The sequence below is a fragment of the Natator depressus genome, chromosome 20 (genome assembly GCF_965152275.1).
Source record: "Natator depressus isolate rNatDep1 chromosome 20, rNatDep2.hap1, whole genome shotgun sequence".
Classification (NCBI taxonomy): Eukaryota; Metazoa; Chordata; order Testudines; family Cheloniidae; genus Natator; species Natator depressus.
In genome coordinates this window covers 13,398,811-13,419,207 of record NC_134253.1, presented here as the reverse complement: position 1 = coordinate 13,419,207, position 20,397 = coordinate 13,398,811, and the positions used below count along the sequence as shown (strand labels likewise).

At 45.4% G+C, this 20,397-nt stretch overlaps 1 protein-coding gene across 1 annotated transcript in view; it reads left to right on the top strand.

Annotated features, from left to right (window-relative positions):
* Positions 1-13,867, top strand: part of LOC141975284 (gametocyte-specific factor 1-like) — a 67,568-nt gene extending 53,701 nt beyond the window's left edge. Inside the window, exons 4-7 of the mRNA XM_074935580.1 lie at positions 580-666; positions 1,127-1,190; positions 6,492-6,586; positions 13,491-13,867. Of these exons, the coding sequence (XP_074791681.1) occupies positions 580-666; positions 1,127-1,190; positions 6,492-6,586; positions 13,491-13,504 (260 nt within the window). The 3' untranslated portion in view covers positions 13,505-13,867. The remainder of the gene's footprint in view (positions 1-579; positions 667-1,126; positions 1,191-6,491; positions 6,587-13,490) is intronic.
* Positions 13,868-20,397: the final 6,530 nt, after the last annotated feature.

Genomic DNA, 20,397 nt, shown 5'->3' with positions numbered 1-20,397 from the left:
TATTCTCTGGCAAATGTAGAGTTGTACTGAAGATAGCAATGATGTGCATGTTAATGTAGACAGGGCTTAGAGCATGACAGTAGTGAAAAAACCCTGAGAAGATTTTTGTGACATGACAGTAGAAACACACCTGAACCCTCTCTCAATTCGTATGTTGGAGCAGCTGCACCATTGCTGAAAGATGTGTGCAGAATTGTTTAGCTTTAGAAAAGGCCTAAAACAGGCATTGGCAAATGGGGGCCACATCCACCCTGCCAGATCATTTGATTTGGCTTGCCAAACATTCGGTGTTGTAGCAAACCTTTCTGAGTTAGACAATATATAGCCTCTTAAGGTATGGCCCACCAAAGGGTTCTCATGGATTTTGTATCCCTTTGCTACCTTCAAGATGCCCATCCCTGGCCTCAAGAGTTTTGCTCCTAAGACTAGGGGAGTACCTGATCAGCTTCCAGTGTATGCTGCTCCTCTCCAAGGCCTAGAGCTATTCTACAGCTAGGTCAAAAAATGATTAATGTACCTAAAATAGGATTTTATTTTATCCAAAAAGATTTTCTCACTAAGACTCTTCTTTGCTTTAAGTGAGTCACTCAAATAACTGCCAGGGAGAGAAGATGAACATTGTCAGCATGTGGCAGCCGCCCCCATGTGATGAAGATTGGGATAGAGGTAAGGAAGTAGGTTGATGACACGGGCTGTCAGCGCCTGCTATTCCCTTCTTCTTGTCCCCAAAGAAGTCACATGGACTAGGAGAGAGAGGTCCCATAGATCCTTCTGCACAGATCATGTGTTGGGACACCCAATTATACTGTCCGTGAACAAATTAAGTTCCCCTGCTTCACAGGCTCTTCCACATGCCTTCTATTCTTTACAGAACTTCTGTTGTTTTCCATATAGTCTGTTGCACCATCTGTGCTTTGATGAAAATGGAAATTGATGATAACCTTTACACTTTATATTTCTCAGTTAAATGTCTGCTCTGCTGTCACTTATGCCAAGCCTTAGAAAATTCTCATTCCGTTTTGTAAACCTAGCAGCGTCTCTGTCGTATTTCTTATTTGATGTTGCTATGACGCTTGCAGAAGTTACTCAGTACTGAGCCACAGTGATGTCTGTTTCCTTTTGGCAGATCTACAGGAGCAATCAAATTCTACTTTCGTTTGGGGCACGTTCAGTAGTGGCGTAAACAACAGGTAGCAAAAGGTGTATTTCTTGTGACAGTGCTTTCCATAAATGATGTGCTTTCAGACTACTTTGAACTCATGCTGCTGTGTTGTTGGGAAGATGCAATTTACTTTATGAATCCTATTTTTGGGGTGATGGTGGGGGCGTTCCCACTGGCATGACTCAACATTCCTGTGCCCCTGGGTCAATGTTTCCTGTCTCCTTTTAGTGGCAGATCCATATGAGAGTATACGAACATACTGTTGCTACCAGATAATGGTTACTCCTCTAGTTCTACTATAGTACTATTAGTGCTGATGGCCCTGGGTTCAATCCCCACTGGTTCTGTATTTGTGGGGGGGGTTATTAAACACTAAACTGTTACGCTGGGCTTGATAGAAATGCAGACTGATGTCAGCTGTTTAAGCCTAAAACTTCTGACAGCTAATCTAATCTCTCATGGCCTGAGTCAGAAATAATCATTTTGTTGTTTGTGTAATCACAATGCGGGATTGGAAAATGAAGCATAATGTGTCTGGTCATTATCTCTGTCTCACCCCTGAACACCCAAATCATTGTACTGTGCCTTACCTGTCTAATCAGAGGTCATCAACATATGAACTTCTACAGCCTGTAACAGTGACATAGAATTGTAGGACTGAAGGGACCTCGAGGTCCTCTAGTCCAGTCCCATGCACTCATGGCAGGACTAAGTATTATCTAGACCAGTGGTTTTCAAACTGTGGGTCGTGACCCAGATCTGGGTTGCGGAATGAAAGGCACTGGGTCGCGGCGGCTCTCGTCAGCACTGCTGACCGGGCCGTTAAAAGTCCCGTCGGTGGTGCTGCCCAGCTAAGGCAGGCTAGTCCCTAGCTGTTCCGACACTGGACTGCGCCCTGGAAACAGCCAGCAGCAGGTCCAGCTCCTAGGTGGGGGGTGAGCCCCAGGGCTCCATGCGCTGCCCCCGCCCCGAGCACCGGCTCTGCACTCCCATTGGCCAGTTCCCGGCCAGTGGGAGCTGGGTGGGGCAATGCCTGTGGGCGAGAGCCGTGCGGAGCTGCTTGCACCCCTGCGCCTAGGAGCCGGACATGCTGCTGGCCGCTTCCGGGGTGCAGCATTGTCCGCGGTGCCAGGAAAGGCAGGAAGCCTGCCTCTGCACCCCAGCTGCACCGCTGACCAGGAGCCTCCCGAGGTAACACCACACCTCTGCCCCAGCTCTGAACCCCCCAAACCCAGAGCCCCCTCCTGCAGCCCCAGCCCAGAGCCCTGACCCCCTCCCACACTCTGAGCCCCTCATTCCTGGCCGCAGCCCACACCCCAGACTCCTCATCCCCAGCTCCTTTGGATCGCGGGCATCAACAATTTTTTTCAACTGGGTCACCAGAAAAAAAGTTTGAAAACCACTGATCTAGACCATCCCTCACAGCTGTCTATCTAACCTGCTCTTAAAAATCTCCAGTGATGGAGATTCTGCAACCTCCCTAAGCAATTTATTCCAGTGCTCAACCACTTGGACAAAAGGAAAAACTTCCTGTCAAACCTAAACCGCCCTTGCTGAAATTTAAGCCCATTGTTTCTTGTCCTATTCTCAGTGGTTAAAGAGAACAGTTTTTCTCCCTTTTCCTTGTAGCAACCTTTTCTCTACTTGAAAACCGTTATGTCCCTCCTCAGTCTTCTCTTCTCCAGGCTAAACAAACCCCATTTTTTTCAATCTTCCCCCATAGGTCATGTTTTCTAGACCTTTAATCAGTTTTCAGAGTAACAGCCGTGCTAGTCTGTATTCGCAAAAAGAAAAGGAGTACTTGTGGCACCTTAGAGACTAACCAATTTATTTGAGCATGAGCTTTCGTGAGCTACAGCTCACTTCATCGGATGCATACTGTGGAAACTGCAGAAGACATTATATACACAGAGACCATGAAACAATACCTCCTCCCACCCCACTCTCCTGCTGGTAATAGCTTATCTAAAGTGATCATCAAGTTGGGCCATTTCCAGCACAAATCCAGGTTTTCTCACCCTCCGCCCCCCCCCCCCACACACACACACAAACTCACTCTCCTGCTGGTAATAGCCCATCCAAAGTGACCACTCTCTTTACAATGTGTATGATAATCAAGGTGGGCCATTTCCAGCACAAATCCAGGTTTTCTCACCCGACCCCCCACCCCCATACACACACAAACTCACTCTCCTGCTGGTAATAGCTCATCCAAAGTGACCACTCTCCCTACAATGTGCATGATAATCAAGGTGGGCCATTTCCAGCACAAATCCAGGTTTTCTCACCCCCCGCCCCACACAAACTCACTCTCCTGCTGGCAATAGCTCATCCAAACTGACCACTCTCCTTACAATGTGTATGATAATCAAGGTGGGCCATTTCCAGCATAAATCCAAGTTTAACCAGAATGTCTGGGGGGAGAGGGGGGTAGGAAAAAACAAGGGGAAATAGGCTACCTTGCATAATGACTTAGCCACTCCCATACTAACCAATTTATTTGAGCATGAGTTTTCGTGAGCTCTAGCGAGAAACTGCTGAATTGGAATTCATTTGCAAATTAGATACCATTAATTTAGGCTTAAATAGAGACTGGGAGTGGCTTTTCTTTTTAATCAGTTTTGTTGCTCTTCTCTGAACTTCCTTCAATTTGTCCACATCTTTCCTGAAATGTGGCACCAATCATTGGACACAATACTCCAGATGACATTTAATCAGCCTGGACTAGAGCAGAAGAATTACTTCTCGCGTCTTGCTTACAACACTCCTGCTAATGCATCTCAGAATGATGTTGACTCCTATTTAGCTTGTGATCCAGTATGACCCTCAGATCCTTTTCTTCAGTACTCCATCCTAGGCAGTCATTTCCCATTTTGTATGTGTGCAACTGATAGTGGAGTACTCTGAATTTGTTCCTATTGAATTTCATCCTGTGACGGGTTCCCCCAGGGGTGCCACCTGGGACTGGGGTTCCACTGAGCCCACTGACTCACCAGCCTGGGCTCCCTCTCAGCACTGTGCTGCTGTGACAGACTATAGACTGCTCCTGGACCTACACTCCCAGCAGCATTCACACAGGCAGGGACACACCCAGCTGCAGTTTCATGCAGGCTTTGGACAGCCACTGCATGATCCAGCAATAGAGAGGCTACAGCCAAAATAACCCCCAGTCTGGGACCCCAGAGCTGTACCATCCCGCCCTGATCAAAACCCCAATCAGTATGAATTTATTACCCAGTTCGCCATTCCTTCAATGTGGAGAGGACAATGCATACTTGTGTTAACCAGGCTGAGATTTTTCCCCAGACGCTTTGGTCACAGGCATACCAGTTTAGATAAAGCAAAAAAGTTTAACTACAAAAGAGAGATTTTAAGTGATAGAAAACAGACCAAAGCAGATTACCTAGTAAATAAACAGAACTGCAAACTATAAGCCGAAAATACTAGAAAGATTGGATATGAATTAACAAATTCTCACCCTGGTTGATGATACAGTCAGGCTTGCAGATTCTTAAGGGACAAGCTGCATTTGTTTTGCAGCTTGGGATCTCCTACCCTGTTCCAAGACTTTTTCTTTTAGAGCTTCTCTCTGTTGAGTTGTGGGGAAGTGAAAAACAACCAACGATGTCACTCCTTGCCTTATATAGCTTTTTCATATGGCAGGAGCTCTGTTTCAAACTTGGTTCCCAGACCAGTTTGTGGAAAAATTCAGGTACCCCAAATGGAGTCCAGAAGCATGGTCTGGTCACATGCCCTTGCAGAGTCATAGCAGCCATAACTTACAGACTGGCCTTCCACAGGAAGGCTAAGCTATTCCACAGCCCATTGTCTTTGTTGATGAGCCATTAGCACTGTTTGGCTTCTTCATTGTTGTACCTGAAAGGCTGGCTGTGGGTGTTTTCCAGAGTAAGCCCCTTTGAAATACAGATACCTAGTCAATATTCATAACTTCAGATACAAAAATGATACATGCATACAAATAGGATAATCATATTCAGCAAATCATAACTTTTCCAATGACACCTTACATGACCGATCTTGTACAAAACATCATAATTATGCCATAATCATCCTAATAATAATACTATGATGAATATGGAGTGTTGCACATCCTATTTACTTCAGACCATTTCTCCAGTTTGTCCCAATCATTTTGAATTTTAATCCTATCCCCCAAAGTACTTGTAACCCCTTGCAGCTTGGTATTGTCTGCAAACTTTATAAATGTGCTCTCTATGCCATTATCTAAATTGCTGATGAAGATACTGAACAGAAGCGGACCCAGAACTGATCCCTGTGGGACCCCACTCAGTATGCCCTTCCAGCTTGACTGTGAGCCACCTACTCTCTGGGAACGATTTTCCAACCAGTTATTCACCCACCTTGTAGGAGCTCCCTCTAGGTTGTATTTCCCTAGTTTGTTTATGAGGAGGTCATGCGAGACCATATCAAAAGCCTTATTAAACTTAAGATACACCACATCTACCATTACCCTCCCCCATCCACAAGGCTTGTTACACTGTCAAAGAAAGCTATTAGGTTGGTTTTGCCATGATTTGTTCTTGACAAATCCATGCTGACTGTTCCTTATTGCCTTATTATTTTCTAGGATTCTGCAATTTGATTGCTTAATTATTTGCTCCATTATCTTCTCGGGTACTGATGTTAAGCTGACTGGTCTGTAATTCCCCAAGTTGTCCTTATTCCCCTTTTTAGAGATTTGGCGCTATATTTGCCCCTTTTCCAGGCCTCTGGAATCTCCTGTCTTCCATGACTTTTCAAAGGTAATTGCTTATGGCTCAGATATCTCCTCAGTCAGCACCTTGAATATTTTAGGATGTATTTCATCAGGCCCTGCTGACTTGAAGACATCTAACTTGTCTACGTAATTTTTAACTTGTTCTTTCCCTATTTTAGCCTCTGAGCCTATCTCATTTTCACTGGCATTCACTGTTAGACGTCTGCATGAAGTCTGCATGTATAGAGATGACTAGGGCATGTGTGCTGAGATGCCATTTTCAGTTGAGGGCAGTGCAATACTGATAATCAAGCTTTAACTCTGTTTTTTCTTGCTGTCTTTGGCTTATTTCTTTCTTGTCTGGATGACTGATTCTGGGGATTTTAGTCAAAGTAGATGGCATCAACATGTTGTACACTTTTCTCTAGCCTTTGTGAGGAGAAGTAACTCTTCTGATTGCATGAAGGTTTGTTTAAATTAACATACTCTGTTGTCTTCAGTTTTAGAAAGATACTTGAATATTTATAGTAAAAGGTACTTGGCTAAAAGAAGTACACATGTGTAGGATAATTCGTATTTGATCTCTTTCAGCCCTGGGTCCAGCGTAATAATGGAACAAAAGAATAACCTAACGTCAGGCATGAGAGCACCCAAGTCCTTGCCATATAGCCTATCCTGGAAAAGCAGTAAGTACAATGGCTGGTGGTCTCCTCATGCTGTAAGCTGGGACCTACATGTTAGCTCAAAGTGGAACGGGATAACTTTTCTCTGTATTTTTATTCCGTGTGTCAGCATTCTCCTCCATAAACTGAAATGCTTTTATTACCACCATCAGCAAGTGGAGATGGAGAGCTCTGTAACACAATCCTCCCTAGAAGCAGCTGCATTTCTGTAGTGGATGGAGTGTCTTCTGTAACCAGGTTTTATTTTGCTGTAGGTGGCATTGTGTCAAAGGTTGTCAGGCTCCATGTATTGCCCCCATTACTGTAGCATCTGACATTTAAATTATTCACCGCTATTCGAAAGGAGTACTTGTGGCACCTTAGAGACTAACCAATTTATTTGAGCATAAGCTTTCGTGAGCTACAGCTCACTTCATCGGATGCATACTGTGGAAAGTGTAGAAGATCTTTTTATACACACAAAGCATGAAAAAATACCTTCCCCCACCCCACTCTCCTGCTGGTAATAGCTTATCTAAAGTGATCACTCTCCTTACAATGTGTATGATAATCAAGTTGATCAAGCTATTACCAGCAGGAGAGTGGGGTGGGGGGAGGTATTTTTTCATGCTTTGTGTGTATAAAAAGATCTTCTACACTTTCCACAATATGCATCCGATGAAGTGAGCTGTAGCTCACGAAAGCTTATGCTCAAATAAATTGGTTAGTCTCTAAGGTGCCATAAGTACTCCTTTTCTTTTTGCGAATACAGACTACCACGGCTGTTACTCTGAAACCTGTCACCGCTATTGGTTGAACAAAAGTCGAGGCTTACAAACAGTCTGAGTTTGGCACAGTGGAGCTCAACACAGTTGTAGCTCTTCGGGGATAGCTGCTACTGAAGTCAGTGGAATCATAGAATCATAGAATATCAGGGTTGGAAGGGACCTCAGGAGGTCATCTAGTCCAACCCCCTGCTCAAAGCAGGACCAATCCCCAATTAAATCATCCCAGCCAAGGCTTTGTCAAGCCTGACCTTAAAAACTTCTAAGGAAGGAGATTCTACCACCTCCCTAGGTAACGCATTCCAGTGTTTCACCACCCTCCTAGTGAAAAATTTTTTCCTAATATCCAACCTAAACCTCCCCCACTGCAACTTGAGACCATTACTCCTTGTCCTGTCCTCTTCTACCACTGAGAATAGTCTAGAACCATCCTCTCTGGAACCACCTCTCAGGTAGTTGAAAGCAGCTATCAAATCCCCCCTCATTCTTCACTTCTGCAGACTAAACAATCCCAGTTCCCTCAGCCTCTCCTCATAAGTCATGTGTTCCAGTCCCCTAATCATTTGTGTTGCCCTCCGCTGGACTCTTTCCAATTTATCCACATCCTTCTTGTAGTGTGGGGCCCAAAACTGGACACAGTACTCCAGATGAGGCCTCACCAATGTCGAATAGAGGGGGACGATCATGTCCCTCGATCTGCTCGCTATGCCCCTACTTATACATCCCAAAATGCCATTGGCCTTCTTGGCAACAAGGGCACACTGCTGACTCATATCCAGCTTCTCGTCCACTGTCACCCCTAGGTCCTTTTCCGCAGAACTGCTGCCTAGCCATTCGGTCCCTAGTCTGTAGCAGTGCATTGGGTTCTTCCGTCCTAAGTGCAGGACCCTGCACTTATGCTTATTGAACCTCATCAGATTTCTTTTGGCCCAATCCTCCAATTTGTCTAGGTCCCTCTGTATCCTATCCCTGCCCTCCAGCATGTCTCCTCCTAGTTTAGTATCATCCACAAATTTGCTGAGAGTGCAATCCACACCATCCTCCAGATCATTTATGAAGATATTGAACAAAACCGGCCCCAGGACCAACCCCTGGGGCACTCCACTTGACACCAGCTGCCAACTAGACATGGAGCCATTGATCACTACCCGTTGAGCCCGACAATCTAGCCAACTTTCTACCCACCTTATAGTGCATTCATCCAGCCCATACTTCTTTAACTTGCTGGCAAGAATGGAAGCTGTACATGTTTGTAGCAGCTGTAGCATTTGGTTTGGTTTTGCAAAACTTGATTGAAATCTCAGAGCTAGGGTGTGTCTATGCAGGAAAACCTACCAGTATTACTTCCAAGGGGATGTAATCTAAACTAAAAAGGCCATTGTTTGGAATAAGGGTTCACGTAGGAAGGCACCCACATAGTGGTGTAGTAATGTGTATTCCTTAGGGAATTCTGCACTAAAAAATTAAACATTCTGCACACAGTATTTTAAAATTCTGTATATTTTATTTGTCAAAATAATAATATAATCACATCAGTTTCAGTTATTTTGGTATCTTATTTCAAACTACCTGTCAGCCAGTATGTCTGTAACAATACAGACAGCAAAAAAGATTCCCCCAGGAGTAGAGAGTCAAAGAAACTCCTACAACAACCCAGTTCCTGTTTCTCTGTTATGCTTTTGTTGGGCACCTGTCTGAGTGTGTCACACACATCAGCTGGGCCCATCTTGGGAGAAATCTCTGTCCCTCCAGTCTTAGACATCCACACCTCCTACCCTCCCAGAGTCCAGCTGTGGGGCACCCCCTTAGTCCCCCAGACACCTGCACCCCCTACTACCCAGAACCCAGGGATCCAGAGGGAGAAACAGCCTGATGCTGGGTCCCAGGCTTGTACAGAGTTTCCTGCATGCCACTTTCTTCCTTCAGGACATGCTGGGAACTGCACCTGCATGGAAAAGTCCAGCTCCCCCTCGCCCTGGCAGTGTCATGTATTTGCAAGCTGGAGAGCCAGGCTCTGCTAGGTCCCGCATCTGCTACTGACAGCCAGCAGCTTTGCAGCACTAATTCTGCTCTGGGAGGAGGGGGGGAAATGAAATTATGTGCAAATTCTGCACTGTGTTGTGGCACAAAATTCCCCCTGGAGTAAATGTTGGTAATTTCCCCTATATACAAGCCTGGGTCTGTTCCCAATGGTGTCTATGGATGAGTCTATTGTAGTTGTTGGGGAGTGTGGGCTCAAGACTTGGCATTTTTCTCAGTCATCTGAGTCCATCCCTGGTGAGCTGAAATGGCTGTTATCCCTCCCAAAGTCAGATCCTGAGCTTCAGCTCCATGCCTTACTCTGAATGCCCTGTCTCAGCCCTTTGCTGCATGGCTGCCGTGCTTTCCTGTCCGCCACATGTCCTGCTAGTGGAGGGGACGAGGATCTCCGAACCGCAGATGTCAGGCTGTGGGGACTGGAAACGGCTCAGAAAAGAGAAGCAAAAATTACCCAGGGTCTGGAATGGCTTCCATACAAGGAGAGACTAAAGAGATGACTAAGCGGGATGTGATAGAGGCCTATAAAATCATGATTGTTGTAGAAAAAGTGAATAGAGAAGCATTATTTACCATTTCACACAATACAAAAACCAGGGGGTCACCTGATCAAATGAATAGGCAGTAGGTTTAATACAAACAAAAGGAAGTGCTTTTTCACACTGTGCACAACTAACCTGTGGAACTCATTGACATGGGATCTTGTGGTGACCAAAAGTGTAACTGGGCTTAAGCAAGAATTGGATAAGTTCATGGAGGATAGCTCCATCAATAGCTATTAGCCAAGATGATAAGGGATGTTACCCCATGCTTTAGGTGACTCTAAATCTGTAACTGCTAGAACCTGGGAGTGGAAGAGAGGGGTGGATCACTCCATAATTGCTCTGTTGTGTTTACTCCCCTTGAAGCTCTGGTAGGGGCCACTGTTGGAGACAGGATACTGAGCAAGATGGAATATGATCTGACCCAGTATTGCAGCTCTTATGAGCTCTTGCCACATATGACTCTTCACAAGGTTTTGTTCTTTAAAAACTGATTCAGTTGCCCAATGTCCCAAGAGCCCAATTCCCAAAGCATTGAGTTCAGGGTAACTACTATTAAACAGCCTGGTGGTATTCCATGCCATTTGGATCTTAGGGAGGGAGTTTCATGTACTTACACTATACTTAATTGAAAATCTTTTACCCCTTAAACAGCAACAAGCATTAACTGGAAGGAGGTGTGACCCATTGAGCGTTTTTCTTGGTCCCCTTGTCAAACTGTAGCCTTGACGGACTGGCCATAAAGCTGTCCTGTTCCGGGAATGCCTGTGGCTTGAAAGAAAGCAAGATTTTGCAAGAGAATTCCTTTGAAGTAGCCATTAGTTTAAACATTAGGGAGGATTATGGTCTTTTACTTCTGAGTATATGACAGAGTTTCTGTGATCTGAGCATCTGTTCCCAGTGTGAGCCCCTCTTGCTACAGAGACTGTCTCCTTGATCTTGGGCAAGTTACTTAAGCTCCCCGTGCCTCAGTTTCCCCATCTACAGAATGGAGGGATGGTAATACTTACCCTGCAAGTTAAGTATTACTAGTTAGCTGAGAAGATAAACATGCAACCTATAACGCATCCTCAGATGAAAGGTGATGGAGAAGCACAAAATAGCATTATTACGGTTTACACTTTGGGTAGGAATTTGCCAGTTTAAAAAAAAAGGCCTCCACTTTTGCAGGAGATCCCCATTGAAATACACACGTTACTTGACGCCTGCTGTAAATTGCCAGGCGAAAGCGTGAATGAACTGAGAATGCAGCATCATGGACACAGTTATTTGCAGTACAAAACACACTCCACATAAATGGGGGCTTGGTGTGAAGCTTATTTCTGTAGTTTATTTTTATCACTGTATTTTGAGCTAGTAGGTCAGGATTCATGTAACTGTAACTCTGAGGTGCTGAGCGATGAGTACGTTTCAAAAGCATAACGTCTAATAGTCTGGTTGCAATCTGATTTAAGAAAAATCTGAAAATTGTAATACACTATGCTAATCAACTCCTTCTTTGCACCAAGCAGGGTATTTTTTTTTACCCTTTAAGTGCAGTTGTCCTGTCAAAAGCAGCCTTACATAAAACACATGGGCGGGGGAACAAGAGAGAGATGATTAATTCCCAAGTTTTCCTCAGGTGTTAGGCCAGAAAATTCATGATGATATTATTTATATCGTTGTTACAACCAGGATCTCATGGTGCTAAGGGCTGTACAAACAGAGAACAAAAAGACAGTCCCTTCCCCAAAGAGCTTAGAATCCAAGTAAGAATCTGAAAGTCACGCTGGCTTGTGCATTGCCAAGAGTTAGAGATTCTGCAGCTGGAACTCAGTTTGACTAATCTGGCTATACGCAAGCCAGCTCTCCCTCTCAGCTTTGCTGGCTTTGCAGTGCTAGCAGAAGTAGTTTGGTCAGTAAAGTAAGCAGAAAGATAACAAACAAATGCACATAAGTGGCAGGTCAGAGTAAAGGGAACTGTCTAATATCCTCGCTTTTCAAGCCAGAACTAAACTTTAAAAATGTTCCAGTACTTAGAGCAGCAGTGAAGCTTGCATTTTGCCTTGAAAACACCTCTTTTGGACTCCTTTTTAAGCAGACCGGTTAGGTACAACCAGATGCTTAATCACCTCCCATGATTAAAAAGCCAGGCAGCCCAGGATATTGTACCAATTTCACAATAAAATCTGCGGGGTGCATGTGTCTAGGGAGTACAGGGTGCGTTGTCGGCAGCCCTCTGCTTTTTTTTTATGCTGAGGTGCATGGATGGGAAATTGGTACTTGAAAAATGACTGCTCATCAGCTTTTGCTACGGTCATCACTATGGGCTGGCTGGCTGTGGTATGGAATAGTCGACCATTTCCAGATGCTGGACAGTAGGTGTCCTGATTTCAGGTGGAGAGTCCACACGTATCATTGGACAGGTACTGGAACATTTCACAGACAAAACCTGCAATCAGTCTTGTCGCTGTATGGGCAGGCCACCTTGGGATTGTGTGCACCTGTATCTGATTAGATTTTCTAGTACATTAATCTTGTGAGATGAGGTTTTCTAAGGAGGATACTTGGGTGAAAGCGGGAATGGCTTAGCTCAGTGCCTGAAGGTCACAGCATTGATAAACACACACTGGAGATGAGTTCAGATGTGTCTGTGTACATTTGGATTGGTTGAGAGTGAGCTAAAGGACTTACTCCAAGTCTGTGGTAACGACCCTTAACATGCCCAAATAGAGCAGCTGGTCATATAAAGCTTTAGTCAGCTTTCTAGCCAAGGTGTGGTGAGGATCCAGTCTAGCAGGGCTTCCTGGAGACCTACAGAACGTACCTGTGCTTCATATTTGATCTTTCTTAATGAATCATTGCACTATGGGCTGATGCACGGGATCAGCCTTGTTCTGCTGGGTCAGCTCCCAAAGACACAGCAGTAAGGACGGTTGCTTGGTTTTCATTCCACTGAAGGTGTTGGAGCTCCAGCCAGACAGGCTGGGTCTATTTTTGGGAAGGAACTAATGCTGAGCTCTGGGCTCAGGTTGGGCACTAGTCCTGATCTTGCATGAGCACAGCCAAAGAGGCAGGAATAAGAGCATCGTCACCATACACTGGGACTCTATATAGAGCAGTGAGACATCTGCTTCTCCCAGTTAAGGAGCTTTTCCTGCATGTTGCTTGTAAACAGAGAACAGTTTGTCTAATAAACTCCCCCCTTCTCTGTGTATATGAAAGGGCCCCTAAGCCCTTATCCAGGCCTCCAGTCCCATTCCCCTACTCCCTGGTGTGCTGACCAAGGAGCAAAACGCTAGCTCCCTGTGCTAGTACAGGTGTTGCTTGTGCTCTGGTGGTGGTAGCGTGAGGAGTGCTGCGTCGCTGCTTTGGGGAGACCGCAAACTGCCTGGCTGTGAGCACGAGTGTGCAAGAACAGTCCAAGTGTCTGCGTTTCAACACAGTGATTGACTTTGGTGAGGGGGTAGCTTGTGGACCTAGACTGAGTCCAAAGCAGCTTGTCTGTTGCTTACAACTGGGGGATGATGTTAGAGCTGCTATTGTTGACTATCTAAAATGTCTTGCTTTTTAATCTAATTGCAGGAGCCGGTAACTGAAGACCAGAGAAGAGGCTGCTATTGAGTGCTCATCATCTGTTTCCTTTAGAAATGTGAGGTGCTGGTTAGGAGACTCAGACTTATAAATTCCCTCTGTGTTGGCTAAGCACTCGCAGCCCTAACCTTCCTGCAGAACTGTTCTTCATATATCGGCTGCTGTCCCGAAATTATCCCGACCAAGGTAATTAGACAGAATGCTGTTAACCCTTGATATCAGAGATCAAACCCTCAAAAACTAACTCCACACACGCTGATGCCAAGGAGCTAGCAGAGTTCAAACTGTCTGGATCAGCATGCTCTACAAGTTACCTCCTGTAGGGTGTTTGTGTAAATCATTGCTCAAGCCCTGCACGTCTTTGGATTTAAATGCGTTGCAGCTGTTTACCACTGCATGGTGCTGATGGTACGTCCCTCTCATAGGGATTGCTGTGCCAGGTCAGACCATTGGTCCATGTGAGCCCACACTGGGGGTAAGCTCTCGGTGGTACATCTCTCCCCGATGGGGAGTTAGGCACCTGAATGTTTGGTTCCCTCTGTTTCCCTCCAGAGACCTTGAATGTGTTTGTGTGTCCCAAGATCAGATCAGCTGTAGCTCTAAGGCCTGCCTGTTATGCGCACCCACCTAGATGTGAAAAAGGAGCTGCCATTCAGACTGTAGATGGTGTATGGGGGAGTCAAAGCAAAAAGTCTTAAAACAAAATATTCTCATTGCTGTTTAGATTAGGCCTAAAAGTTCATCTGTAAGAGAGCTGGGATGGGGGATTCTGCTGAAAAGTGGCTGCCTTATCAATAAAACAGTTGCACTGTGCCCTCCCACCGTGGCAGCCCTAACACCACACTTCACATATGTGATGCCCAGTGCATGCCGCTGCTTGAGCACCTCTGGCCTGGTGCCCCTCTCTAGTCTCGCTCAGACTCTCTTGGGCTGTGGGGACTTGCAAATGATTTTTGTACTCCGTCACAGGGAGTGCCATTTAGTTCTGAGCAGGGGCATGTGTGGGTGTCCTTGTGCTTCATGGAGAAGGTGAGGGAATGTTAATTGTTGTAAGAACAGGGCTGGGGTGGCAGGAACATTACGCATCCTGGAACATCCACCCAGTCTAACACCTGGTGTCACGTGATCTGGACAACATTAAAGCGTGAGAATATCCAGCCAGATCCTGGTCTGTAGCTCTGTCCCATCTGTGTCTGTCCAGCAGAGCAAAGGGAACAGAGGGCAGCCAGGAATTTCCCTGACATCATAACGAGTTTCATGCTACCTGCTCCCTTCTCCTGGGCAGAGAAGTGCTGGAGTGGGCCTCCCTAAAGCAACATACGCTCCAGCCATTCTTGGCCCAAAGAGCAGTCTCGGGAGAACTGTGGTAGTCCTTACCCTGCATTAATTACACTAGAAGATATTTCTATCCCCAGCTGGCTCCAGCATCTGCATGTCAGCCAGACATAGGATCTGGCCATCACATTCTCGTCAAACCTGTCTTGTCCTGTTCCCCTCCACCGCACAAAAGAGAAGATTTGATATTCTGAGTAAAGAGCAAAGGCCCCTCCTTGCTCTTAGCCGAGCATCACTGCTTGATCCTGTACAGGAAGAATAATCCTGCGCCTGACATCCGCTTGTCACCGTGGAAACAACTATAGGGCTGGCCCTTTGAGGGAGTGAAGTGTGTTTGGTCAGAAGGCAAGTGTAGCAAAATCTGCTTTTGCCACCCTGCCTTTCTGACAAGAAATAAATATGTGCTCTGGTTAGTGAGCTCTTCATACACCCATTGTTGTATCCACGAGATACTCTCTTGGGAGGGATTTCAGAGTTCCACTCCTGGCATTGTGGTTTAGTAGGTCCCACTTGCAAACCTGATGAGAGCAATGTCTAAAAAGTTGTGATAACGGGTAAGTAGCACCTTCCCCTCCATTAGCAGCAGCTCTGTGATAAAACTTGTTGCGTAGTTTTTTTAAGTCTTTGCAACTTGAACATATTTCTCTTGAGGGCAGAGTTAAGTAGTCAACTTCTTAGCAGCAAAGCAAACTATACATCTTTAGTTTGGCCATTAAAACTAGTCTGTGAAGATCCCAGTGTATGCAGAATAACTCTCCCTAACAATTGTACATAGTGGCAGCATGTCACTAACCTCCGCACTCCAGATTGGCGCAGTCTGTAGCGCCTCCATAGAATACATTCTGCGTGTCCTGTTAGGTCAGCATGTTCTCCTCCAGAGGACAGATGTCATGGGACTTCTTTTAGGCTAGCTATTCTGATGCGTTGCCTCAAAGATTTGTGGAGGCAGGAAGGTGCACAGACCTCAGACACTGAGCGTGCCCATCAGCACCAGGGCAGGAACTGAAACAGCATTGCGTGGAGCTACCGCTGGGATTTCCCAAAGGGCTTGGTGTTGGCCTTCAAGCTTGTCTACAGTGGGAAAGTTATTGAAATAGCTGTTCCGGATTAACTCCCTGTGTGGACATTTACTGCTGAATAAGAGTATCGTTTTCTAATTTAGTTTAAAACTTAATCCACCTCCAAAGTGGATTAAGCTAAATGAGAAAAAGGCACTCGTATTCTAGAACAGTATGTCTGCATGGGGCCTGAGACAGATGTCGCTATTCTGGGAGACTTCCGTGTGTAGAGACCCTGACTGCTCCTGGTGACGCTAGTGGAAGGCGCTGGCTTCAGTGGAGCAGTTAGGCCAAAGCTGCATGTTTCTCAAACTCCCACTCTCCAGTATTAAAGGGCAAGAAAATTCTCAGCTGGGTTTAGGGCAGAGTACCCCTTCCCCCCACTGTGTGATCATGGAAATAATCCCCTGTTGTCAGTCAATGCTGTGTCTTGTCCCAGCCTGTCACCTGCAGCACTCATACTGACAAGCTCTGACCTTACCCTGCCTGCCCCACCTTAGTAGGGCGTTAACAAAATGTACATGTGACCTTACAGCTAACTTGTTATCAGAAGCTGGGTTGAGTTTTGATCTAAAAGATCCATGCAATAAATAACCAACATACACACACACACACACACCCCTCCCCCTTTCAAAGCATACCCAAAAGGGGTCTGGCAGTTTGGGGGAGCCTAACTGCAATAGAAGCAGGCTGTTTATAACCTTTTATCTTGTAGATTGCAGATAAGGTACTGCAACTGCAAGGGGACATCTTAGAGAAAAGGAAACCTACTCTGATGTCCCCTCTGCTCTGGCAGAGTTAGGCAAAGCGCTCCTGAACTCTGCACTCAGCTGCTCTTGTCTCTTGAGGTTACAAGCTCTCTGCTGCTCTAACACCCGCACATTTTTCATTTGTGGGTTTGGATTGTGAGGAATCAATCCTATTGATTCTTTTCAACCCTCTCTCCATGTTAGTTATCCTGGGTTAGTTAGGATTAGTTAGGACCCACCAAAGGCACTTGTACCTGAGCTGGAAACCAGGGCTATGCTGTCAGAGACTGCCCAGCACCATCTGCCTTGTGTAGAAATATAGCCCTTTTCCAAAATCGGAGCCAGATCTGGTGTTTGGAGAGTGCCTCCTGCAGAGAGAGACGGGGCCCAGTTCCTTGGTGCCCTTGCACTTGTGGTAGCATGTCGCAGCAGCTTCGCGGTGGTGGGAGTGACTGTCTCAAGGCACAGGACAGCAGTGAGCTGGGGCAGAATGTCTGTATGCAGGATAAATCAGTGGTGGTCTTCCTTACAAGAAAGCTTCACCTGACCACCCAGCAACTTGATGCTCCTCCAGGGTTAGAAACAAGGGGAAGTTTGAGAAGCCCGTTGGCAAAAGTTACTCTCTGGTTTCCTTTATTGAAAAAAAAAAAAAAGTGCGTTGAGCTAAAGTTTTATTTGTGGAAGTGTTCAGGATGGGCTGAAAACCTACAACTTGCTAGTCTGATTATGGGTACATAGGGCCATTAGCAACAGTGGTACTAGCTAATAGCCGCTGGGCCACCATTCCTGCGCTGGTTAGATGCACTTGTGAAAATGCTAACAACTTGGTAGCAGATTTTCAAGATGACCCAGGAGCGCCCCTGAAGAAGAATGGAGGCTACCGGGAAACCTGGCCCAACGCGCTCAAATCAGCATTGTGGAGGGAGCTGCTTTGGCTGCACTTTAAGTGCTTTTGGGGACATCACTGTGCGTTTTTGTTTGCGCGTTGCACAGCGCCGTAATGTTACACTGCATAAAGCTAAAACAATGAGCCATGTAGAGAAAAGAGACACCGTTAAGAGTTTAGTTCATTTCTCAGGGGTGAAAATAACCTGAGTTTGAGCTTTTGTTTTGTTCCCCATGTTTTGGAAATGCTGTTCCTAAAAGCTGTCCATGGCTGTAATTTTGTTCGTATTTCAATAAAACCTGCTTTTTGGATTGCTCACACTGCCTTCTCATCTTACACCACTTTAGCAGGCCATTTTATTTCCTTTTCCTTTGTCTTCCGACAAAAATGAAAAGAAAAATAACCTGTTTATAGCATCTCTCTAATCCTATAAGCAGCCCTATCTGCTCTCAAGAATTCCATCGTCTCAGAATGGTAGATTACATTACCTCCAGCACCGACTGGTGAATTCTAGATTATAGTGAGATTGGTGTGAATGAGCTGTGTATGCCTTTAACAAGGTGGTGCATTGAAGAATAAATCTGATTTTAAAGGAGGTAATTGATCCAGTCTAGCAAGAGGAAAATGAGCCCCCAGTAGTGGCAACCTAGAACAGCACAAATAGATTTTAGGCTGTAGGTAACATTTCCAGTGCTTAAATTACTTAAGAGCCTTTGGCCTTGTTGGTGTGGGAAAATATTTTTTGGTTTAAGTGAATGGTTAAAATTCAGACTTTCTAGCTGCATGGGTCTGATGCTCGTGGACATTGAGTTCAGTATCCAAAGGGCCTTGGTTTGGTTTATATCAATTGAGGAAGGGGTTTAAGCTAAACCACCCCCAGTAACCCACTCTTCTACTGGAATAAGAGTGCCCCTGCAGGCGGGTTACACCACTGGCATCACTATTCCCAAACAGCTGCATTGACCTGAGTTCCAGTCATGCCCATCACTCATTTCTCAGTTTCCAATGCAAACAATATTAGGAAATACAAAATTAAGATTTCAACATAAATTCCATTGTCTCGTAAAACAGCAAGACTCCTAATTTATTCTGTCACAAAACCAACCCCACCCCCCCAGCCTTAGCTTGAACCAAATTACCAATTCTAATGAACGTAATGTTGAGTCTGAAGTGCACTAGCTACTGCATCTGTCAGTATCTTCCTCAGTTTGTATAACTTGTGGTAAAGTAATAACATAGACACTGACCTTACATGTCAACAAAATACCAATCACAATGACTAACCTAATCTTCAGCCTTGGCAGTCTGCAAAACATATCAGTCAGTTTCATGGGATTCCCTTGATAGCCAAGACCTAAATCCCATTTTCAAAAGTGAATGAGAAACTTGAGTCTAAGCTCATTGAAAATCAAAGGAGTTCACCATCCTAAGTCAGTTATTGAAAATATGAACCTGTTACCAGTTTAGTGTAAACAGAGATTGTTCCTTGAACACTTGTCTGTAATTCTTCACACTTTTCTTTTGGAAGCTATTTCTAAAATCTTTCATGAATGAAAGAAAAAATCCCCATAGTTTTGAAGCCTGTGACACACAATTTAAAACAGAAGGACATCATCAGCTAGGGGAAACTGTCAGAACTCTACATTGGAGCGATGGCAATCTATGCCAGCAGCCAGCTGTGGCCCAGAGCTAACAAAGAAGGTGACTTAAACCTGGTTGTATAAAGGCTTATCTAAATGTGCTTCTCTGTAGTCACGTGTGGTCCCATTGAATACATTAAATACATGTTTGCAGGACCCAGGCTTACAAGTCAGCCATGCATGTCACACGAGTTTGGCTTTCAGAAGCAGAGAACTTTTACGTTGGGATAGGTTTGTTCTGTTGCTGTTTGGTGCTGTGCCCTTAGAACTTGAGCTGAAGCGAGAGCTCACCGTTTGAATAGTCCCTAGGACAATTCCGCTTTGGGAAGGTTCTTTAAGAAAGTGTTAAGTTCCCTGGTGCTGCGGTGCATCAGCTCTGCTGCCTTTGCTTTGATCACATTTTTTAGCTGTCCGTTTAAAATAGTCTCAAAATTGTGTTTTGGGTATTGCAAAGGGAAACAAACACTTCAAGCACCTGCCAGAATTAATCCAGGTAAAAATGTCTGATTTGGGGAGGTGGGGGAATAAACTTTTAAATAACCCCTCCCAGGTCCCTGCAGAGCTGGGGTTCTCATAACGCGTGTGACTCCTTGTTTATCTTTGCTGCCTGTGACTACATTTTTTAAAGCACAAACGGCTCCAAGGCCTGCAGCTGTGCTTGTCAGACAGGAGTTTGAAATCCCCTTTATTTATGTGCGGAGCATTTAGAGCAGCCTGGAAGCTGAGCATCCATCCCACCAGGCTGGAGAAGCATCTCAAACACTGTTGACCCCTTTATGGCACCTTAAGAAGCAGCATATTTCTGTCAATAGCTTCAGCGAATTGTCTATTTCATGTTGGCTGTGAAATACAGACCGCCTAATGGAAACCTTATTTCAGAATGTCAATGCTGGGACTTTTGAAGGGCAGGCAGCGTTTGCAGCCCTTGCATTCACTCCTCTCACATGCGGCGGGCACCCCACGGGGCCGAGAGTTGCTTTTCTTTCTTTCCACGCTTTCCGAGGCGCTGTGTGGCTGGAAGGCTGCAATTGAGGCTTTGCCTGTGCAATCTCCTTCTGGGCTTTGCTTCCAGACTTGTTTAAGTCGGGTTCTTTGCAGACCTGCTTTTCTCAGCCTCATGTTTGTGTTTCAGCCTGAGAGGATAAAAGCATTTAGCCACTACCCACTCCACTGTGGAGTGAATAATCCCCATGAAGCCCTGCAGGCTGCAGGTGCGGGGAGGGTGGCAGG